The sequence below is a fragment of the Morchella importuna genome, assembly GCF_003444635.1.
Source record: "Morchella importuna strain M04M26 chromosome Unknown Morimp01GS025, whole genome shotgun sequence".
In the NCBI taxonomy this organism is placed as follows: domain Eukaryota; kingdom Fungi; phylum Ascomycota; class Pezizomycetes; order Pezizales; family Morchellaceae; genus Morchella; species Morchella importuna.
The window spans coordinates 129945-146236 of NW_025763422.1; the positions used below are offsets into that span (position 1 = coordinate 129945).

The window sequence follows — 16292 nt, forward strand, 5'->3', positions numbered from 1 at the left end:
CAACACTCTCGTCTTGAGTCTAACAGTGTCGTTTTGTCCTGTCCTTGAAATTTCGCAAGGTGAAGTTATGTTAGTGTGTGTCTCTCCCGGGGACCTTAGCGTGTAACATCGGAGTTCAGGTTGCTTTCTCTGGGCGTCCGCCGATCTTGGACGACAGGTGTTCCAGGGCGCAGAACGTCCCAATTCTGACTGAATAAACTCATTATTTTACGACGGACTTCGATTCAGCGCTGATTCATGACTAGATATCTCGATTTCTTCTGTCGTGTTTGAGCAGTTGAATTCTGTTGGTGTTTAGCATTATGTCGCGTCCGAGGTGGCACGTCGATATATGTAAACCGAGTCGCAGCAGCAGATCCCTTATTACTCTACTGTCTTGATGGTAGTGAATGTTGCATTACACAATTGCACGCGACTTGAAAACCTCAAGATGTAAACTACACCTCACTTATCTTAACAATAATGAAGACATTGTAACGGTTTTTATACTCCGTCTGAGTAAATACATGTAATATCTGACATTGTTCTTTCCAGCTCGCATGGGCATCTGGCCGATTCCCGCGACTCCCTGACGTGTGGCCGGGCCTGAATTCTCTCTCTCTCTCTCTCACTCTCTCTCAACGCCTCCCCACCCACACCCTCTCTACCACATATATCTCACTCCTTCCTCGTGTTCTCCGCCCCCCCTCACATTCCTTTCTCACCCCTCTGTTTCCCTTCCATTCATCGAACGACCTCAATTTCACCCAACCCACAACCAATAGTTTATAGGTCTTATGCTTGAAGTGCGATACTGAAACTGTTAGAGATACAAACTATTGAGCCTGGGCACATTAGTTTGGTTCGTCTCTAGGACTTTCCACCTTTCGCTTGGGGGGGTGCCATAGCCCTATAGCTGGAAGGGACGTATCTAGTCCGTTTTCTTTGCTTTGCATCATTTGACTGGGCAAAAGGCACTACTGTTTCTATAACTTCCCTCTAGTCCCCCCTCCTCTTACATAAACCACACGCATTGCTTTCTTTCCCTTGAAGAACGCTTTACTTTGCATCTTTGTTATAGACCTATAACCTCACATATTCTGCGCACATCTCTTGGGCTTTCTTATTTCCGCTATTGCCTTACTATTTTATCATCTCTCCTTTGGATCTAGCCCCACTCCCACATAGTCGTTCATTAATACGGCAAATCCGCCGGGTTGGTACAGCAGCACCTGCCTGGCCCAACCCAACTGGCCCACTTACTTCCTTTACTTCTTCTCCCTCACTACATCCATCTTCCTCTTCCCAACAGTCAAACATTCTACTTTTCCATTTGACTGTTGTTTCTTTGATCTCAAGCCTCGATGGCCGATCGTAAGTCGTCAACGACTTCCCGCGCTCCCGCTGGCAATGGCGCATCTACAGAAGCACCGAATTCAACTTCAGCCACCCAGACCCCGAGCGCTTCCAATATTCGGTCCACGTCTCCCTATGGCACACGTTCTCGGAATCGTGGATCACGCGTGAACTATGCCGAGGATAAAGATAATGATATGGACTACGAGTACACAACCACACCTGCGTCCTCTAGTAAATCACCTGCTGGGGCGGTTGCTGAGATTGTTGTGCCCACAACTACCTCATCCAGGAGGGCATCGGCTGTGGGGGGAAGTTCAAGCAAGGATAAGGAAGGGGCGAAGGAGATCACTGCGGTAGTCGCAACCACAACAGCAACGAGTAGTAAGAAAAGAAAGAAAGAATATATTGCGCCCGTAATGCCGAAGGATATGGGGTTGTCAAATATGCTTAGCTTTGATAGCCCAAAGTTGAAAAACGGGCAGTTAATTGCAGACGACGGTACAACACTGTCGGTAAATGGTTCGAGCCTCAGTTCTTTAAACCCAAAAGCCTGTTTTTCCGCAGAGAGTTTCAAGATTGCTACCGCATCTATGATTTTTATTCAACTATGAAGCTCTTTGGTTAACCCATTCAATGTGTTGCAGATCATATTTACCTCGTCTGCGAACCTCCAGGCGAGCCCTACTATCTCGCAAGAATCATGGAGTTTCTTCATACAAACAATGATCCTACCCAGCCCATTGATTCTATCCGTGTCAACTGGTACTACAGACCAAAAGACATTCAACGGAAAGTTACCGACACGCGCGTCCTTTTCTCGTCAATGCATTCTGATAGCTGCCCACTTGCCGCCATTCGTGGCAAGTGCTACATTCTCCATCGATCGGAGGTCGAAGATGTCGACGAATTCCGCAAACGCCGGGATAGCTTCTATTTCGAAAAGATGTTTGACCGGTATATTCACCGTTACTACGACGTCATACCGACCAACCAGGTCCGCAACGTCCCTGAGAAGGTACGGAAAGTATTGGTCGATCGGTGGAAGTATCTCTTAGTGGAACCACAAAGAGCGAAAGAGCTCTGTAGTCAAATGAAGGAGTGCAAACGATGCGCAGGGTTTTGTGCTAGGTACAATTCAATTATCAATTCTAGCTTGGGGTGCTAACTGTACGGAAATGCTGATTTTATTGATCTTTAGCAATGATTCTGTGCATTGTGCAGTTTGTGGAAACACGTACCATATGAATTGTGTACGACCGCCGTTGTTAAAGAAACCTAGCAGGGGCTTTGCTTGGGCATGCGGACCTTGTAACCGAGCACAGGAACGAAAGCTTGAGCAGCGGAATACTCCGACTTTGACGAATTCCGCCAACGGCGACGCTGATGAAGAAAACTTTGACGACGAAGATGAAGACATGTCCCCCGGTGGAGGAGGAGGTTGCAGTAGCGGTGGAATTGAGACAGAAACTGCCTCCGAATCAGCAGATATCGAAAGGGTTCCGACTGCCGAGCAGGCACATTGGGCGCAAATGTGGCCGATGAGGTACCTTGGCCAGCATTGCCGCGTTGAAGATGCACTCGACCCGGACGATCGTATTTTTCCCAGAGCGGCGTCGCGAATTGGCCCTCGGCATCAAGCAAATGTTAACGTATGGCATGGCCGACCCGTTGAATACGTGAAACCAGTGGAAATTAAAAAGAAGTACGTGAAAGGTGGCAGTAAGAATGCCAAGAGCGCAGCTGCAGCGGCGGAAGCGGAAGCTGCTGCTAAGGAAAAACGGCCTAAATGGGTTATGGATGAACCTCCTGGATATATCAGAAGAGGTGAAGATGATGGAACAACTTCAACATTACTATTCAAGATTCCCGAGGACGAATCGAAAGAGGAAAAGCTCCAGATTGTAGACGAATACATGAAAACTACCCGCGATATTAGTCGCAGTCTACCCGGTTCGACTATAGCAGGCCCTGGGTGCGATGGATCATCGGTAAACTTCCAGGATAAGGCCATCGAATTGCTCTATGAACATGATTTTGATGCAGACACGTCTCTGGATTTATTGAAGAAGGTTCATGTCAACAAAGAGCTAAGAGAACCAAAGCTGAAGCCAGATGAGCTGAAAAGATTTGAGGAAGGTGTGGCGAGGTATGGAAGTGAACTTCATAGTGTTGCAAAATACGTGAAAACAAGAAAAGAAGCAGAGATAGTCAGGTTTTACTACGTTTGGAAAAAGACCGAAAAGGGAAAGCAAATTTGGGGAAATTTTGAGGGACGGAAGGGCAAGAAGGAGGCGAAGATGAAAGACAAGGATACCGGAACGAAGCTTGTGGACGATGTTGCTGATGATGAAGACGATTCCGCTTTCGACGGTAATAAAGCCATCGATAAGAAGCGTGGATTTGAATGCAAGTTCTGCAGCACGAGGAGTAGTAGGCAATGGAGGCGAGCACCGGGAGTGCCACCGGGGACATTAATACCGGCCGACAAAGGTGGGAGCAGCAAAAAGAAACAAGGAGAGGAGAAATTTCTTATCAGCGCGCTATGCCGACGCTGTGCAGAGTTATGGAGACGTTATGGTATCCAATGGGAGGATCCCGATGAAATACAAAAGAAGGTCAGCGCTGGAGGCGGTAGGGCCTGGAAGCGGAGAATCGACGAAGAACTCCTCAAGGAGCTCAATGCAGCCCAAGAGGACGCGAAAGCCGAAGCCGCAGCAATTGCAGCAAGGACAGCTAGTCCGCAACCCGTTGCCTTCGGAATTGCACCCATTCCGGAAACACCAGAAGAAAAGAAAGAACCTCCGCGTAAGAAGCTAAAGGTTGAGACAAACGGTACCAATAAGAAGGGTAAAGAAAAGGAAAAGGTAGAGAAGCCAAAGGAGCCGCCCCCACCGCCGCCGGAGCCGCCCAAACCGAAGCTTTTGCCATGTGCAGTATGTGGAGACCTCGAGCCACTCGGAAATGCACATCTCGTATGTAGAGATTGTAGGATGACTGTCCACAGGGGTTGTTATGGGGTTGGTGAAGTTAGAAGTGCCAACAAATGGGTTTGTGAGATGTGTGCCAACGATAAAAACCCCACTGTATCAACGGTATATTACACCTTAAAACTTCGATGTTTGTTAGATGTGTTTGCTGATCATGACTTAGAACTACGAATGTGTTTTGTGCCCCTGTCATGGCATCCCAGAACCGGAGGAGGTTACTGATCAGAAAAAAGAAGAGCCACAGCCTAAAACCTCTGATAAGAAGAAAGGGAAGACTGGAAATGAAAAGGAGAAGGAGAAGGAGAAGGAGAAACAGGTCGTTATTACTAGTAATCATCATGAGGATGGCCGGAAGACCAAAGAGGCCGATAAACGTCGTCCTCAACATCCTAGAGAACCACTGAAAAAGACTTCCGGGAATAATTGGGCACATGTCATCTGTGCGGTTTGGACGCCGGAAGTCAAATTTTCAGATGCAAAATCAATGAAGACAGTTGAAGGGGTTGGGACGATCCCGGCATCGAAGTGGACTCAGACATGTAGGGTTTGCAAGGGTAAAGACAACGGTGCCTGCGTTGGATGCCAAGTCTGCTACGCTAGTGGTAAGTCTTTTGCTTTTTCACGGGTGAGAGGTGGCGACTGATGGTAAATATAGTACACGTTGGATGTGCACATAAAGCTGGATGGCATATGGGATTCGACGTTCAACCAGTCAAGAGTTCTAGGAGGGACATGAAGGAGATTGTCAAGTTGGGAAGTGAAACGGGTGCTATGACCGCTGCGGTATGGTGTCCAGAGCATGATGTCAAGTCTACTATTCATCCAATTGGTGAATTCGTAGAGGAGACTGGACAGGTACGAGTTAACCTTCAAATACATGATCAATTGATCCGGCTGACAGTCTTGTTATAGAATGCTCTTCAGCTCTATGTTACCACTTATAAACAGGCTGATTTGGGGCTCACTGGAACCGTTAGAAAAGCCAATCTCATGACAATCTCAACCAAGGCGTCTCAATCCCACCGAAGAAACAGTGCCGGGGGTTCTTCCGCTGCGGGTATAAGTGGCAAAGAGATCACTTGTTCGCCCACCACTGTTTATATTAAAACCGAGGGTCTGGAGGATAAGATTGGCGGAATAGAGGGTCTCCTCAACGATCACGTGGGCGGAGATGGACCCAAAAGGTGTTTCAGTTGTCAAACTGATATCAGTCCGTTATGGTGGAAAATGCCAGTTCCATGCCCCAAAGAGAATGGCATTGCACACTTGACGAACGGGAGCGCTTCCCCAGCAACTAACGGAGTTTTGATCAACGGTGATGCTACTGCGCACGATAATACCCACCCAATCCCCCACTCCCGTTCTCACGCCGTGGGGCTTCTGTGCAATCGATGCCATTGCAAGGAGGTGTCAAGGCCTGAATCAGAACGACAATCTCCGTTTGGAGGGATTAATGGGCAACAGGAACAAAGCAGGTACACGCCTTTACCTCCTCTACATGTATTTTTGGCCGCACAGCAACCCGCGCCGCCTCCCCCGCCTCCCCCGCAGCCTATTCCTCCTGTTAGTGCTATACCAAGCCCTATACACCCTGTCCATATGCAGTCGGGGATGCCTTCTCAGATCGGACAACCACAAATGGCTCAGATGCCACCGATCCCGCAACAGATCCCTCACCCGGGCCCCCAACCCCATCCTCTGTCACACCATTCAATACCCCACCAGTCTCCTCATCCCCACCCCCATATGTCGCCGCTTCAACCACCGCCGCACATATCGCCGCACTTGGCACAAAGTCACATTTCTGTGCTGCAGCACCATGCTGCCCCGCCCCCGCCTCCCAACCATGTCTCCCCACATATTCAACATATGTCGCCCCACCAACCACATGTTTCTCCCCGGCAGCCACAACATGTATCGCCGCACCAACCGCATGTGACCCCCCATCAAACCCATGTGACCCCTCATCAGGCGCACCAACCGCTTCAGCCACAGCATGTTCCGCATGTTCCAAATCACCAACCCTCCTTGATGTCTCCACGAAATCCTCTGCCTCAGCAGATGCCCTTACAACATATGGTAGCACATGCGCCACACGTATCGCCTCATTTGGGCCGTACGAATGCGGTCACTGTCACCATGCAACCGGTGCCAATGATGCAGCAGCAGCAGCAGCAGCATCAGCAGCATCAGCAGCAGCAACATCAGCAACATCAGCAACAGCAACAGCAGCAACACCAGCAGCAGCAGCAGCAGCAACAGCAACACCCACAACACCAACAGCAGCATCAGCATCAGCAACACCAACAGCAGCAAGGGCTACCGCCGGTAATATCTCAGGGGAGACCACAGGAGCCTCCTCCCCAACCACATCCACCCCAGAGAGTCATGTCGGGGGCTTCAGGAAGCCCGGCATTGGCAAATCTCTTGCATTAATTTTGATCCTAGATTCTTGTTCTGAGAGTAATAAATGGGGTGTGTTTTTTATTTAGTATGTTCTATTCTCGGGGGTTTTTCTTCTCGGTTTATTATTCATGATTTGGTTTTTTTTCCCTCTTTTTCAATTTCGAATTTTGATGCGCGTATTATTACCCTTCTTCCCTCTGTAATTTTATTCGAAACGAGACTGGTTGCGAAGGGGGCCATGGGGTCATTTTTTTCCTTTCTACTTTTCATGGGATCTGTTTGGATGGAGCTGCTGTGAGTTTGAATTTATTTTTAGGTCGGAATTTATATTCCCCTCTTTTTTTTCTTTCTCGGTTTATTGCCTCTTCTTGATATCTACTTTTTTTGCGTGCGAAGAGTCAAGTCTTCTTTGTCTTTTTACCTATTGGAGTATAAGGAGCTAGATCGTACCTACCTACCTACCACTATCACCGCCGTTCGCGTTCATAAATTCACCACTTTCTATATATCGAGGCGATATATTTGATCACAGCTCATCCATCATCGGGGCCACGGGGGGGGGGGGGGAGCAAAAAAGTTTTTAAAAAGAGAATTTGGGTCTATTTTCTTTTTTTTCTTTTTTTTACTTTCTTTGTACCTGGGTCTGTCCTTTTTATTTTTTATTATATGTACCCAGCTATAACAGCACAGCAAGTAACAACTACAACTTACCCCTTTGTACTTTTAGACTGAGCGGGAGAGAAACAGAAAAAAATTCACGTCATGTATGCTGTCACGTCAAACCCCAAACCCAAACCCAAACCCTGGTTTCTGGAAATGATCACTGAATAAAAAAGGTGGTTGAGATCCACCCCCATCTGACTCAGATGTGATGTAACGGCCCGCCGCCACGGGATATCGCAGATCCACGTGTGTGTGTGTGTGTGTGTGTGTGGGTTGGGTGGGGGGTGGGGGCGGCAGTGCGTGTGTGCGTTGCGTTAAATGTTACTACATACATACATGTAGTAACGCTTACTGCTGCCGCCCGCAGGTCACGCATATAAGTAGGGCCACAACGTCTTAGTAGGTTGGAAATATATACTTCTACATGCAGTCACGGTTGCAACAATCAATTAGTAGGATAAGGTACCCGTCCTCTAGATAGAGCACGTACTGTACGTATGCAATATTGCAACGTTTCTATATAGCCTAATAATAAACCGCCAAACAATGAACCCTACCTACCTACCTGGCTGCTATCTACCTACATAGCTAGCTAGCTAGTCAGCCAGGCAACCGTTGGTTACATGTATTCCCAGGCGCCGCTGCTCATAAATTAAGGGGCCGGCTTCAGCCCTGATAACGACAACGGGCATGTTTGCGGTGTGGATAGGTAGCTAAGTAGGTTAGTTAGCTACATGTAGTTGTGGTACAACGGTATGGTTGCCGTTAAGGTGACAGATATGACAGATAGTAGGGTGCAGGCAGTATAGTAGTAGATAGAGTAGATAGTGGTGACTCTAGGTATGTACTCTAGTTGTAACGATAGTTGGGTTGATCTACACGATATTAGGCATCAATGGGGTTACACAATCGCCCAACCCACAACCACACCGCTTGCGTGCTTGCTTGCTGTATATAAGGCGCCCACTTCCAGTGGGGCCTCGCATGGCATATACACAGCTGAGATAGAGCTCGAGCTTTGTGTTGGATGAACACTGCATGATGTTGACTGTCACGGGCGTAAAAGTTGTTGCCGGGCTGTGTTTGTGGAGTTTGTATGTTTCCCTCTCCCCCCTTCCCTCTATGTCTCTCTTTTTTCTCTACCTAGCTACTAGTTAGTGCACGTAGGTAGCAGTGCTGTGCTGACATCGAGACTCAAACACCAGCTTTGTCGCAGGCGTAGCAACAACAACAGGCCCAAAAGCGAAGCGGAAGGCGAAGGGGCAGCAGCTGTTTGTCAAGACACGGACACTCTCCGACAGGCCCGCGGGGAGGATCGTGTTTGGTACGTTAATACAAGTTCCAATCCAGGCGGTGGTAGGGCATAAGCTGATGGGCGAGTAACAGCAGCAGCAAGGTCTGGAACAACGGGTGCGAAGGAGAAGGAGAGTGTTCGGAATCGGGGCCGACGGTAGCGTAGCGATAGTGGGGCCTTGTTTTCCTAGCACGGCTGTTTTTGGTGGGGGTACATCGGGGGAGGCTCTTTGCGCGGTGGTAATGCATATGGGGGAGGCTCTTTTGCAGCGCGGCGGCGGTGGTGGTGGTGGTGGTAATTGCCGGGAGGGAAGAGGGAGGGAGGGATAGGCGTTAGGAGTTACCGTATTCTTATCATGGGGGTGCAGTTGGAAAGTTGCACTTGTAATCGATTGGGGGATGGGGATGGGATGGTTGCGGTTGCGATCATGGGGCGTCACTCGGTGGGATGTGCCAAGCTGGCGAGCTGGGGAGTTGAGGTTTGGGGAGGTGGCTTTTGGTTGGTTGGTTGGCTGGTTGTTGGTTGGGTCTGCGTTCTCGTGTGTTTACCTGTTAGGGAATAGCCCTGCATGGGGCTCTTTGGGGGTGGCCTTTTTTCTATCTAGCTACATAGCTTGGTATTTGAAGAGAAAGGCTATCGTGTATTCATTCTCATAAATAAAATAAAAAAATAAAAAAACCAAACGCTCCTAACATCCATCCCCTGCAGCGGGGTTTCAGGCTTGTACTCTAGTTCTTTCCCGGATCCCGATCAACAGAGCCCGTGCGGGTTGAGTGCGCACGTATTCGAGACATAACGTGCATGCCTACACGGCTGTCATGATTCGACAGCCTTGGCCCTACTGCAGGGCTGAAGTTAAGCCTTTAACCCAGCCGCGATCCGTGAGTCGATGGCTGACGAGCCTGAGCTCGATCGCAGGCGAACAAAACCCTGAGTCACGGAGTTTGAGTTCTTTCTTCTCGAGGCTCTGATAAAACGCTTGTTTCACTGCTCTAGACGTGACAGAACAAAATTGATGCAGCTCGCAGCCTTAAAGGAATTGTTTGAGACGTGGGTGAGATATAGAGGGTCTAGTATTCACCTGCCTATATGCGGGAGCCTACCCCTAACCCTAGTGAGTACCTGTCATAATTGAAGAGGCCAGTCTGGTTATAGGGCCACCGCATGTTGTCATCAGGATAGGTGGCCTAGACTGTAGTTATTAGTCTACGAAGAGCGAGAGCTTTCCTCTTCTCATCATCAACACAAACAGTTATTCGCTACACTTCATCTCCTTGCACTGCAGCTGGCTGGTCACGGCAGACAGACGCAGATCATCGCAACAAAAACACAACTAGGAGTGCTCCAAATGAAAGGGGATTACCGGCCTTGAGGACTGGGGGGGTTAGAATAGTGCCTGTTCAACTTATGTGGAGTTGTGCGTAGTTATGAGGTTGTTGATTGGATCAGTTCAGTCAGCAGCCTCCACCCCGAACACAGGGTTTATTATCCAAATCTTTAAATTGAATACTGCTAAGAATCATAGAAGCGGTGTCATTAGTGGTCGAGCTACAGAGCCATGTGGGGCTCTTTTCTCGGTGTTTCTTTTTACCTCCGATGGCTCTGTCTGCTTGTCAATTGGATATGTGGCTTTTCGAATGATGGCGGGTGCTGCCCTGTCTGCTCTGTCCTATCCAAACCGTGACGGTCATGTATAGACAGCTAGTAGACTCGCTTCTCTGCTAAAAAAGAAAAAATAAGTCATTCTACCATCTGCTTCTTTCACCATCTCATTATATTCGACACTACCGTGCTGGACAGTTCGTCGAGTGATGCCTCATGATTTAACCCTCATCATTATTAACTACTGCAGTGTCTGACAAGCTAACAAAAACTACACAGATTCACCACCACTGGGTATACTTAAACCCTGCATGTTCGAATCAAGAAGCTCAATACTCTGCACCGGCGCACAAAGGCCCTGCAGAAACACAACCGCATCATCCCCACCAACCCCCACCGCTAGGTCCAGCGCCGTCCTCCCAAATATATCCTTCAACCTATGGTCCACGCCGCTCTCCACCAACAACCTCAGCGCCGGCAAACAGCGCATATGCATCTTCGCCACCGCATAATGCAGCAACGACTGATTGCACGAATCCCTCACATTCACATCATCCGCATACTGCAAAAAGTACCTCAACGCACTCCACCAGCCCGCCCCAGTGCCCATGCCCATACTCACCCCCATCCCCGCCTCCCGCCCCAGCCTCGCAACAACACGGTGCAAAATCGACTCCCCAAACACCCTTACCCCCGTATCCGCCCCGCGCTCCACCAGCAGCCCCACCACGCCCTCACTAAACAACTTCGCCCCATCAACGGCCGTCCACAGCGGCGTGTGCCCATCGTTCCCAACCCCATTAGCATCATATCCATGGTCCAGCATCTTGCGCACAATCACGTCCGAGGGCTGCCGCGACTTGAGATGCGCCTGCAGCGCATTATCGCCCTCCGCATCCCCCACGTCCCGGTCCGCGCCATGGTCGAGGAGCGCGCCGACAATCTCCTCAGGCGGGTACGCAGTCAGGTACTTTGAGTACCCGACCGCATAGTGGAGCGCCGTGCCCGCGGGCTCGCTGCCGCGCGGGGCGGCGCACCAGCGGTGCGGCTCGGGATTGATGCGTGCGCCGCGCTGCAGCAGGAGCTCCACGATTTCGAGTCTGTGGCAGCAAACGGCCCACTGCAGGAGGTTCTGGCAGGGGTGGTGGCGCACGGCGCATTTGGCGAGGAGCCACGAGCGGTAGAAGTGCATGCGGTGGTGCGGGTCGGTGTGCATGCAGTCGGGGAGGCGCTCGCCGGGGTCCGGGTGGGAGTACATGTTTATTGTGTCGGCGGGGGTGCGGTCGAGGATGCGGGATACGAGCGGGGTGTTGCCGAGCATTGTGGCCCAGAAGATGATGGGGAGGTGGCCATTGACGTCGCGGATGGGCCGCTCGTAGAGGAGCGGGGTGAGGAGGTCGTTGCAGAGGTGGTTGGCGCGGACGAGGCGGGTGAGGGCGCGGAGGGTGAGGTGGCGGGCGATTTTGAGGAGGAGCTCGGTGGGGAGGTCGAGGAGGAGGGAGGAGGAGGAGGAGGACATTGTCGAGTAGGAGGAGGTAGGTAAGTAGGAGGGGGCAGAAGTAGGAGGTTGGGGGTAGGAGGTGAGTGCCTTTCTTTGCGTGGGTATCAAGACCTGTAAATTGTTATCTACGGCGGTTGGGTTAGGCAGCCAAAATAACCTACTCTAGACAGCTAGTCTATGATCTAGTCGACGGAGTTTACAGTGAACGTATCATATGTCCGGTCACCACCCCCAGCACCACTCCGCTCGATCGTGCAGCGATGTCTTGTGGGCAATTCTTCCTATTCGCCACCGGTCCACGACGAAAACCGGGAAACTGGGACTATGTATGTATCTACTCTAGTTGCATGTGAATGCATGGCACAGGATGTACTCGGGGCCGGTAAGAAGAACCTGAAAATGACTTTTGATGGTAACAACCTCTGATTCGCGGCTGGCGAAAAGCTACACCAAATTGAGCACCTGCTTGCAGCTTGCATTTTCAGGTTCTTATTGCCTGCCCCGAGTATCTACTCTTTCTATCTAGGGTTGATGTCGCAGCTAATATCTAATCTAATCTAATCTAATCTACTAATTACTGATCCACACACAGATGCAGCATAGCGGGGAGCGATTAGATTAGATCAGATGCACCAGGTTCGGTACATGAGTGACACACCATGATTTCTCCTCCTCTGGCCTCCCACCGAAAAACAACGGGCCCCGCCTTATCCTCCCTCTCCTCTGCTCCCAAACCTCTGGAACCACATGTCCACCATGACGTGTAACCAACCAGCCAACCCTACTCCAACCAACACGGGTCTAAATATGGAAACTTGCAACAATGACGATTACTGATCATCGACGTGGTGCAACCGTTGCGAAACGAATCAGGCGCTGCGAGTGAGGGACTGTGAGGCAGAGGCGTTCGTCGCATCATTGCGCCAGTAGTGTGAGAGTGCATGGTGTACTTAGTGTATGTAGGATGTATGTATGTAGGACGGATGGATGGATGTGGCGTGTGTACTCTAGTGTATCTAGTGTATGTAGGTACATGTATGATCTAGTGTATGTAGTTATATAAAGTGTATTTATTATATAGCATGGCAGACACCTTTCTCCCTCCCTCCCTCTCCCCATCCCTCCCTCCCGTCTCAGTCTCACTCTCGGGTGTAGAGGCCAGAAAAGAAAAAGAAAAGAAAAGAAAATTAAAAACAGGGTGGAAATATACAGTGGTTGGGTCGTGAAACTTCGTTAAAAGGGTGTGAGAATATATGAATTGAGTAGAGAGAAGAAAGAAGTGGAAGAGGAAGAGGAGAAGGAGGATTAAACGGAAACTAGTACAGAAAAAGAAAGTCGTAAATAGAATAAGAATAAGAAGAAGAAGAAGAAGAAGAAAAGAAATGTAAAAGAAAGAAATGTAAAAAGAAAAATATAAAAAGGTTTAAATAAAAATAAAAATAAAAAATAAAAAATAAAAAAACTTTCCCTCGCTCTGCTTAGTATCTACTACACGTGCACCACCCATAATCCATCATTATCATAAAAACGAAAGTAAAAAGAAAAAACTCCTCCCATAAAGAATGCTAAATCTCAAAAGTTAAAAAACGCCGCCGAAAATCCGAAAAAAATAAAAGAAAATAAAAAAATAAAAAGAAAAAGAAAAGCGAAAGAAAAAATTTCAAATCAATCTACCGGGCTCATTAGCAATGACGGTGATCATCTTCTTGAGTTCGTTCCTCCTTCGCTCCTCCGCCTTCTTCTTCGTATCCTTCACCATATACTTCTCAAACACATCCTTAAACCTCCTCGACCCAGGACTCGCCACCTCATCCCCACTCCCCGGACTCCCCACCTCCACCGTCGTCGTCGCCGTCGTTGCCGTCGTAGCCAACGGCGACGAGTCCGGCCGTCCGCGGATCGACCCGCGCTGCGTCGCCGTTGACACCGGCCTCGTGGCGGTCGATACCGGGCGTGACGAGCTTGGCGTGGGGGTGCCATGTGGCTGCGGGGCGGAGATGGACACCTTCTCGATGCGCGCAGACTCGGGGCGCAGAATGCTCTTGCTGCGGGAGAGCGTCACGATGGAGTCGGAGCGGCCCAAAGCGGTTCTGGAGCGGAAGATGCCGCCATTTGCGGATGTGTTGCCTTTGCTGTGTGAGGCAGCGGCGGAGTGCGAGTTGAGGGCCGGGTTGAAGGTGCCGGCTTCGCCGCTGCGTGGGCGGTTGCCGCCCCCCGGGGCGGCGTCTTCTTCTTTGATTTCGTGGATTTCCTTTGTGCCCATTTTGCGGATGCCCTCCTTTGCGGCTGCGACCGGGACGCGGAGGTCCAGTTTCCTGCGCACGCTCATGACGCTCGGGAGATGGAAGTGGTTGAGAACACTGCTGCGCCAGCTTTCCTTGATGCTGTCGGCCTCGGAGTAGTCGCTCCACCGGCTGTTTGGCCGCACGATGCTGGCGTGGTTGTTGGGGCTAGGCACCTCGAGGTTCCCGGAGTAGGCTGAGTCCATCGGGTACTTGCTGCGGAATGACATTGCCTGCTGCGACGACGGGTCCATCATCGCCGCCATAGCGTTAAGCTCTGCTTTGCGCGCTGCATCCGTGCTGGCGGCAACGGATTCGTCGAACTTGCTCCACGATGGGTGCATCGGCTGCACCGGCGGCGGCGATGGCGAGCGACTATCCGGTACAATAAACTCCGTCGGCACGATGTTGTAGGAGTCTGTTCCCTCCAGTGGCAGCGCACTAAACACTACCGGGAGCTCCGTCAGCTCGAAACTCTGCGCAGATGTCCTCGGCCCAATCGGTGCAGACGGTGACCGTTTCGGCAGTCTGATAGACGATGTTGACGAAGAGCGACTTGACGTTCCGCTCCCCTCGTTCGACTGCATCTTCCCCATTGTCTGTGCGCGTCGTGGCTTCGGCGGTAGTCGGATGTCTGCTGAGCTCTGTGAGTGCGTGGGGTGGTGGACGAGCTTGAATGCCACGCCGCTGTCGAGCGGGCTTCCTTTCCGCTTCATGTCATCGGCATCGTACCCCCGCATCTCCGAGAACCGTGCCCGCACCACATGCTTTGGCTGCGGGTTTTCAATCTTGGGTTTTACAAAGCGGCCGCTTGAGGAGCTGCTGCTACGTGCTGGTCTGCGGTCGAGGCTTCTGATGCTACCGATGCTTGGTACCTTTTTTGCGCTGACGGCAAGGGGACCCCAGGGCTTTAGAGAGATGGGCTTCGCGGGAGCCTCGTTGTCGGAGACGTCCCAGTTGTCAATAATTGGGTCTTTGTTTATTGGAGTGGAGACGCGGGAGCTGGCAATGGGTGGGTGGCCGATTCCGATGCCGAGGATTGCGTTGGCTTTGCCTCCGCCGGACTGCACAGAGTGGGTGGAATAGTTTTGTTTCACCGGAGGCCGTGGACGGCGGGAGTCCTGGGATGATGAAGTCGAAGAGGATGAAGATGACGAAGAAGACGATGTAGAATCACGTTTTAAGGAGTCACGCCTTGAGGAGTCACGTTTCGAGGTTGATGGTGGGCGGAAGCTCATTGATGGTTCGTATGGTGACTGCACAAAGAAAAATCAGCATTGCCTCACGATAATTGACCTCCAGCTACAATAGCCAGCAGTCAGGATCCAGAACCCACCATAGGCGTAACTGGCGTACTCGGCGTCTTTGTACTGTCCCTGCCATCCCTGCTATCCCGACTATTCCTCGCACTCCGCCTATCCCTCTCAACACTCAACCTCTTCAAACTCTCCCTCCTCTTCTGCCTTCCCACAAACACCACCCGCTCATTGTCCACCAAGCTCTCCGCCCTGGAGCTCGCCGCACTGCTGCTATCGCTTGTATCACTGTCGTCATCAAATAGGCCTGAGATGTCTGTCGGGCTCCCCACCCGGATATGCTGCTGCTCCTCGACCTCGTCGAACTCAGGCGAATAGACCGTTGCCGGCAGTGTATAGGGCTCCTCCTCCTCTTTTTCCGGGACCGTTAACGGCGTCGGCCGTGAGTATCGCTGGCGTCGTGACATTGTTCTGTTTCTGCACTGTTCTTACTGTGCTGGTCTGTTGATTCTGCCTCGACTCTGAAGGGCGTGAGGAGAATAAGTTATGAGTTGCCTGCGGGAAAAAAAAACGGTAGCGCGTGTCTTAGTCGAGTGGCTGGTTTTTTCTGGTATGTGAAGAAGTGGAGCTATGATGAGCAGTAGTAGTATCAGAAGGAAGCTATGTTTGTGTGGAACCGCGTAAATTAAATTAGCTTATGGGTCTGAGTCTGATGGTTATCTTTTTCTGGCGGGTCGTCGCTAAATTGCCGTGAGACAGTGCGTGTATCAGATCACACGAGCCGAATTAACCAGCTAGAGGAAGAAGAAATGAAGTAAGAAGAAAGTACCGACCTTTCTTTCAGTGCCCCAAAAGAGTTGCAAAGTTTTTGCGAAGTGTATGAGCAAAGGAAAGAAGTTAAAAGCCAGCAAGAGCAAGAAAACCTCACTCACACACCACGAGGGGGGCCCGGGGGGGGGGGGG

The 16292-nt window shown here is 50.6% G+C and overlaps 4 protein-coding genes across 4 annotated transcripts; 2 read left to right on the forward strand and 2 right to left on the reverse strand.

Moving 5' to 3' along the window:
* Window positions 1-1343: 1343 nt before the first annotated feature.
* On the forward strand, window positions 1344-6761 carry LAJ45_07657 (uncharacterized protein; the record flags this gene model as incomplete). Its single annotated transcript, XM_046117213.1, has 6 exons — window positions 1344-1857; window positions 1983-2466; window positions 2537-4430; window positions 4489-4927; window positions 4981-5180; window positions 5238-6761. The coding sequence occupies 6 exons, from the start codon at window positions 1344-1346 to the stop codon at window positions 6759-6761; spliced, it is 5055 nt and encodes a 1684-aa protein (XP_045969509.1).
* A 1671-nt stretch (window positions 6762-8432) lies between these two features.
* On the forward strand, window positions 8433-8848 carry LAJ45_07658 (uncharacterized protein; the record flags this gene model as incomplete). Its single annotated transcript, XM_046117214.1, has 3 exons — window positions 8433-8488; window positions 8600-8718; window positions 8781-8848. 3 exons carry the CDS (start codon window positions 8433-8435, stop codon window positions 8846-8848), a joined length of 243 nt encoding a protein of 80 aa, XP_045969510.1.
* A 1713-nt stretch (window positions 8849-10561) lies between these two features.
* On the reverse strand, window positions 10562-12452 carry LAJ45_07659 (uncharacterized protein; the record flags this gene model as incomplete). Its single annotated transcript, XM_046117215.1, has 3 exons — window positions 10562-11902; window positions 11953-11961; window positions 12450-12452. The coding sequence occupies 3 exons, from the start codon at window positions 12450-12452 to the stop codon at window positions 10562-10564; spliced, it is 1353 nt and encodes a 450-aa protein (XP_045969511.1).
* Window positions 12453-13451: 999 nt separating this feature from the next.
* LAJ45_07660 (uncharacterized protein) lies at window positions 13452-15796 on the reverse strand (the record flags this gene model as incomplete). Its single annotated transcript, XM_046117216.1, has 2 exons — window positions 13452-15329; window positions 15410-15796. 2 exons carry the CDS (start codon window positions 15794-15796, stop codon window positions 13452-13454), a joined length of 2265 nt encoding a protein of 754 aa, XP_045969512.1.
* Between the last annotated feature and the right edge of the window lie 496 nt (window positions 15797-16292).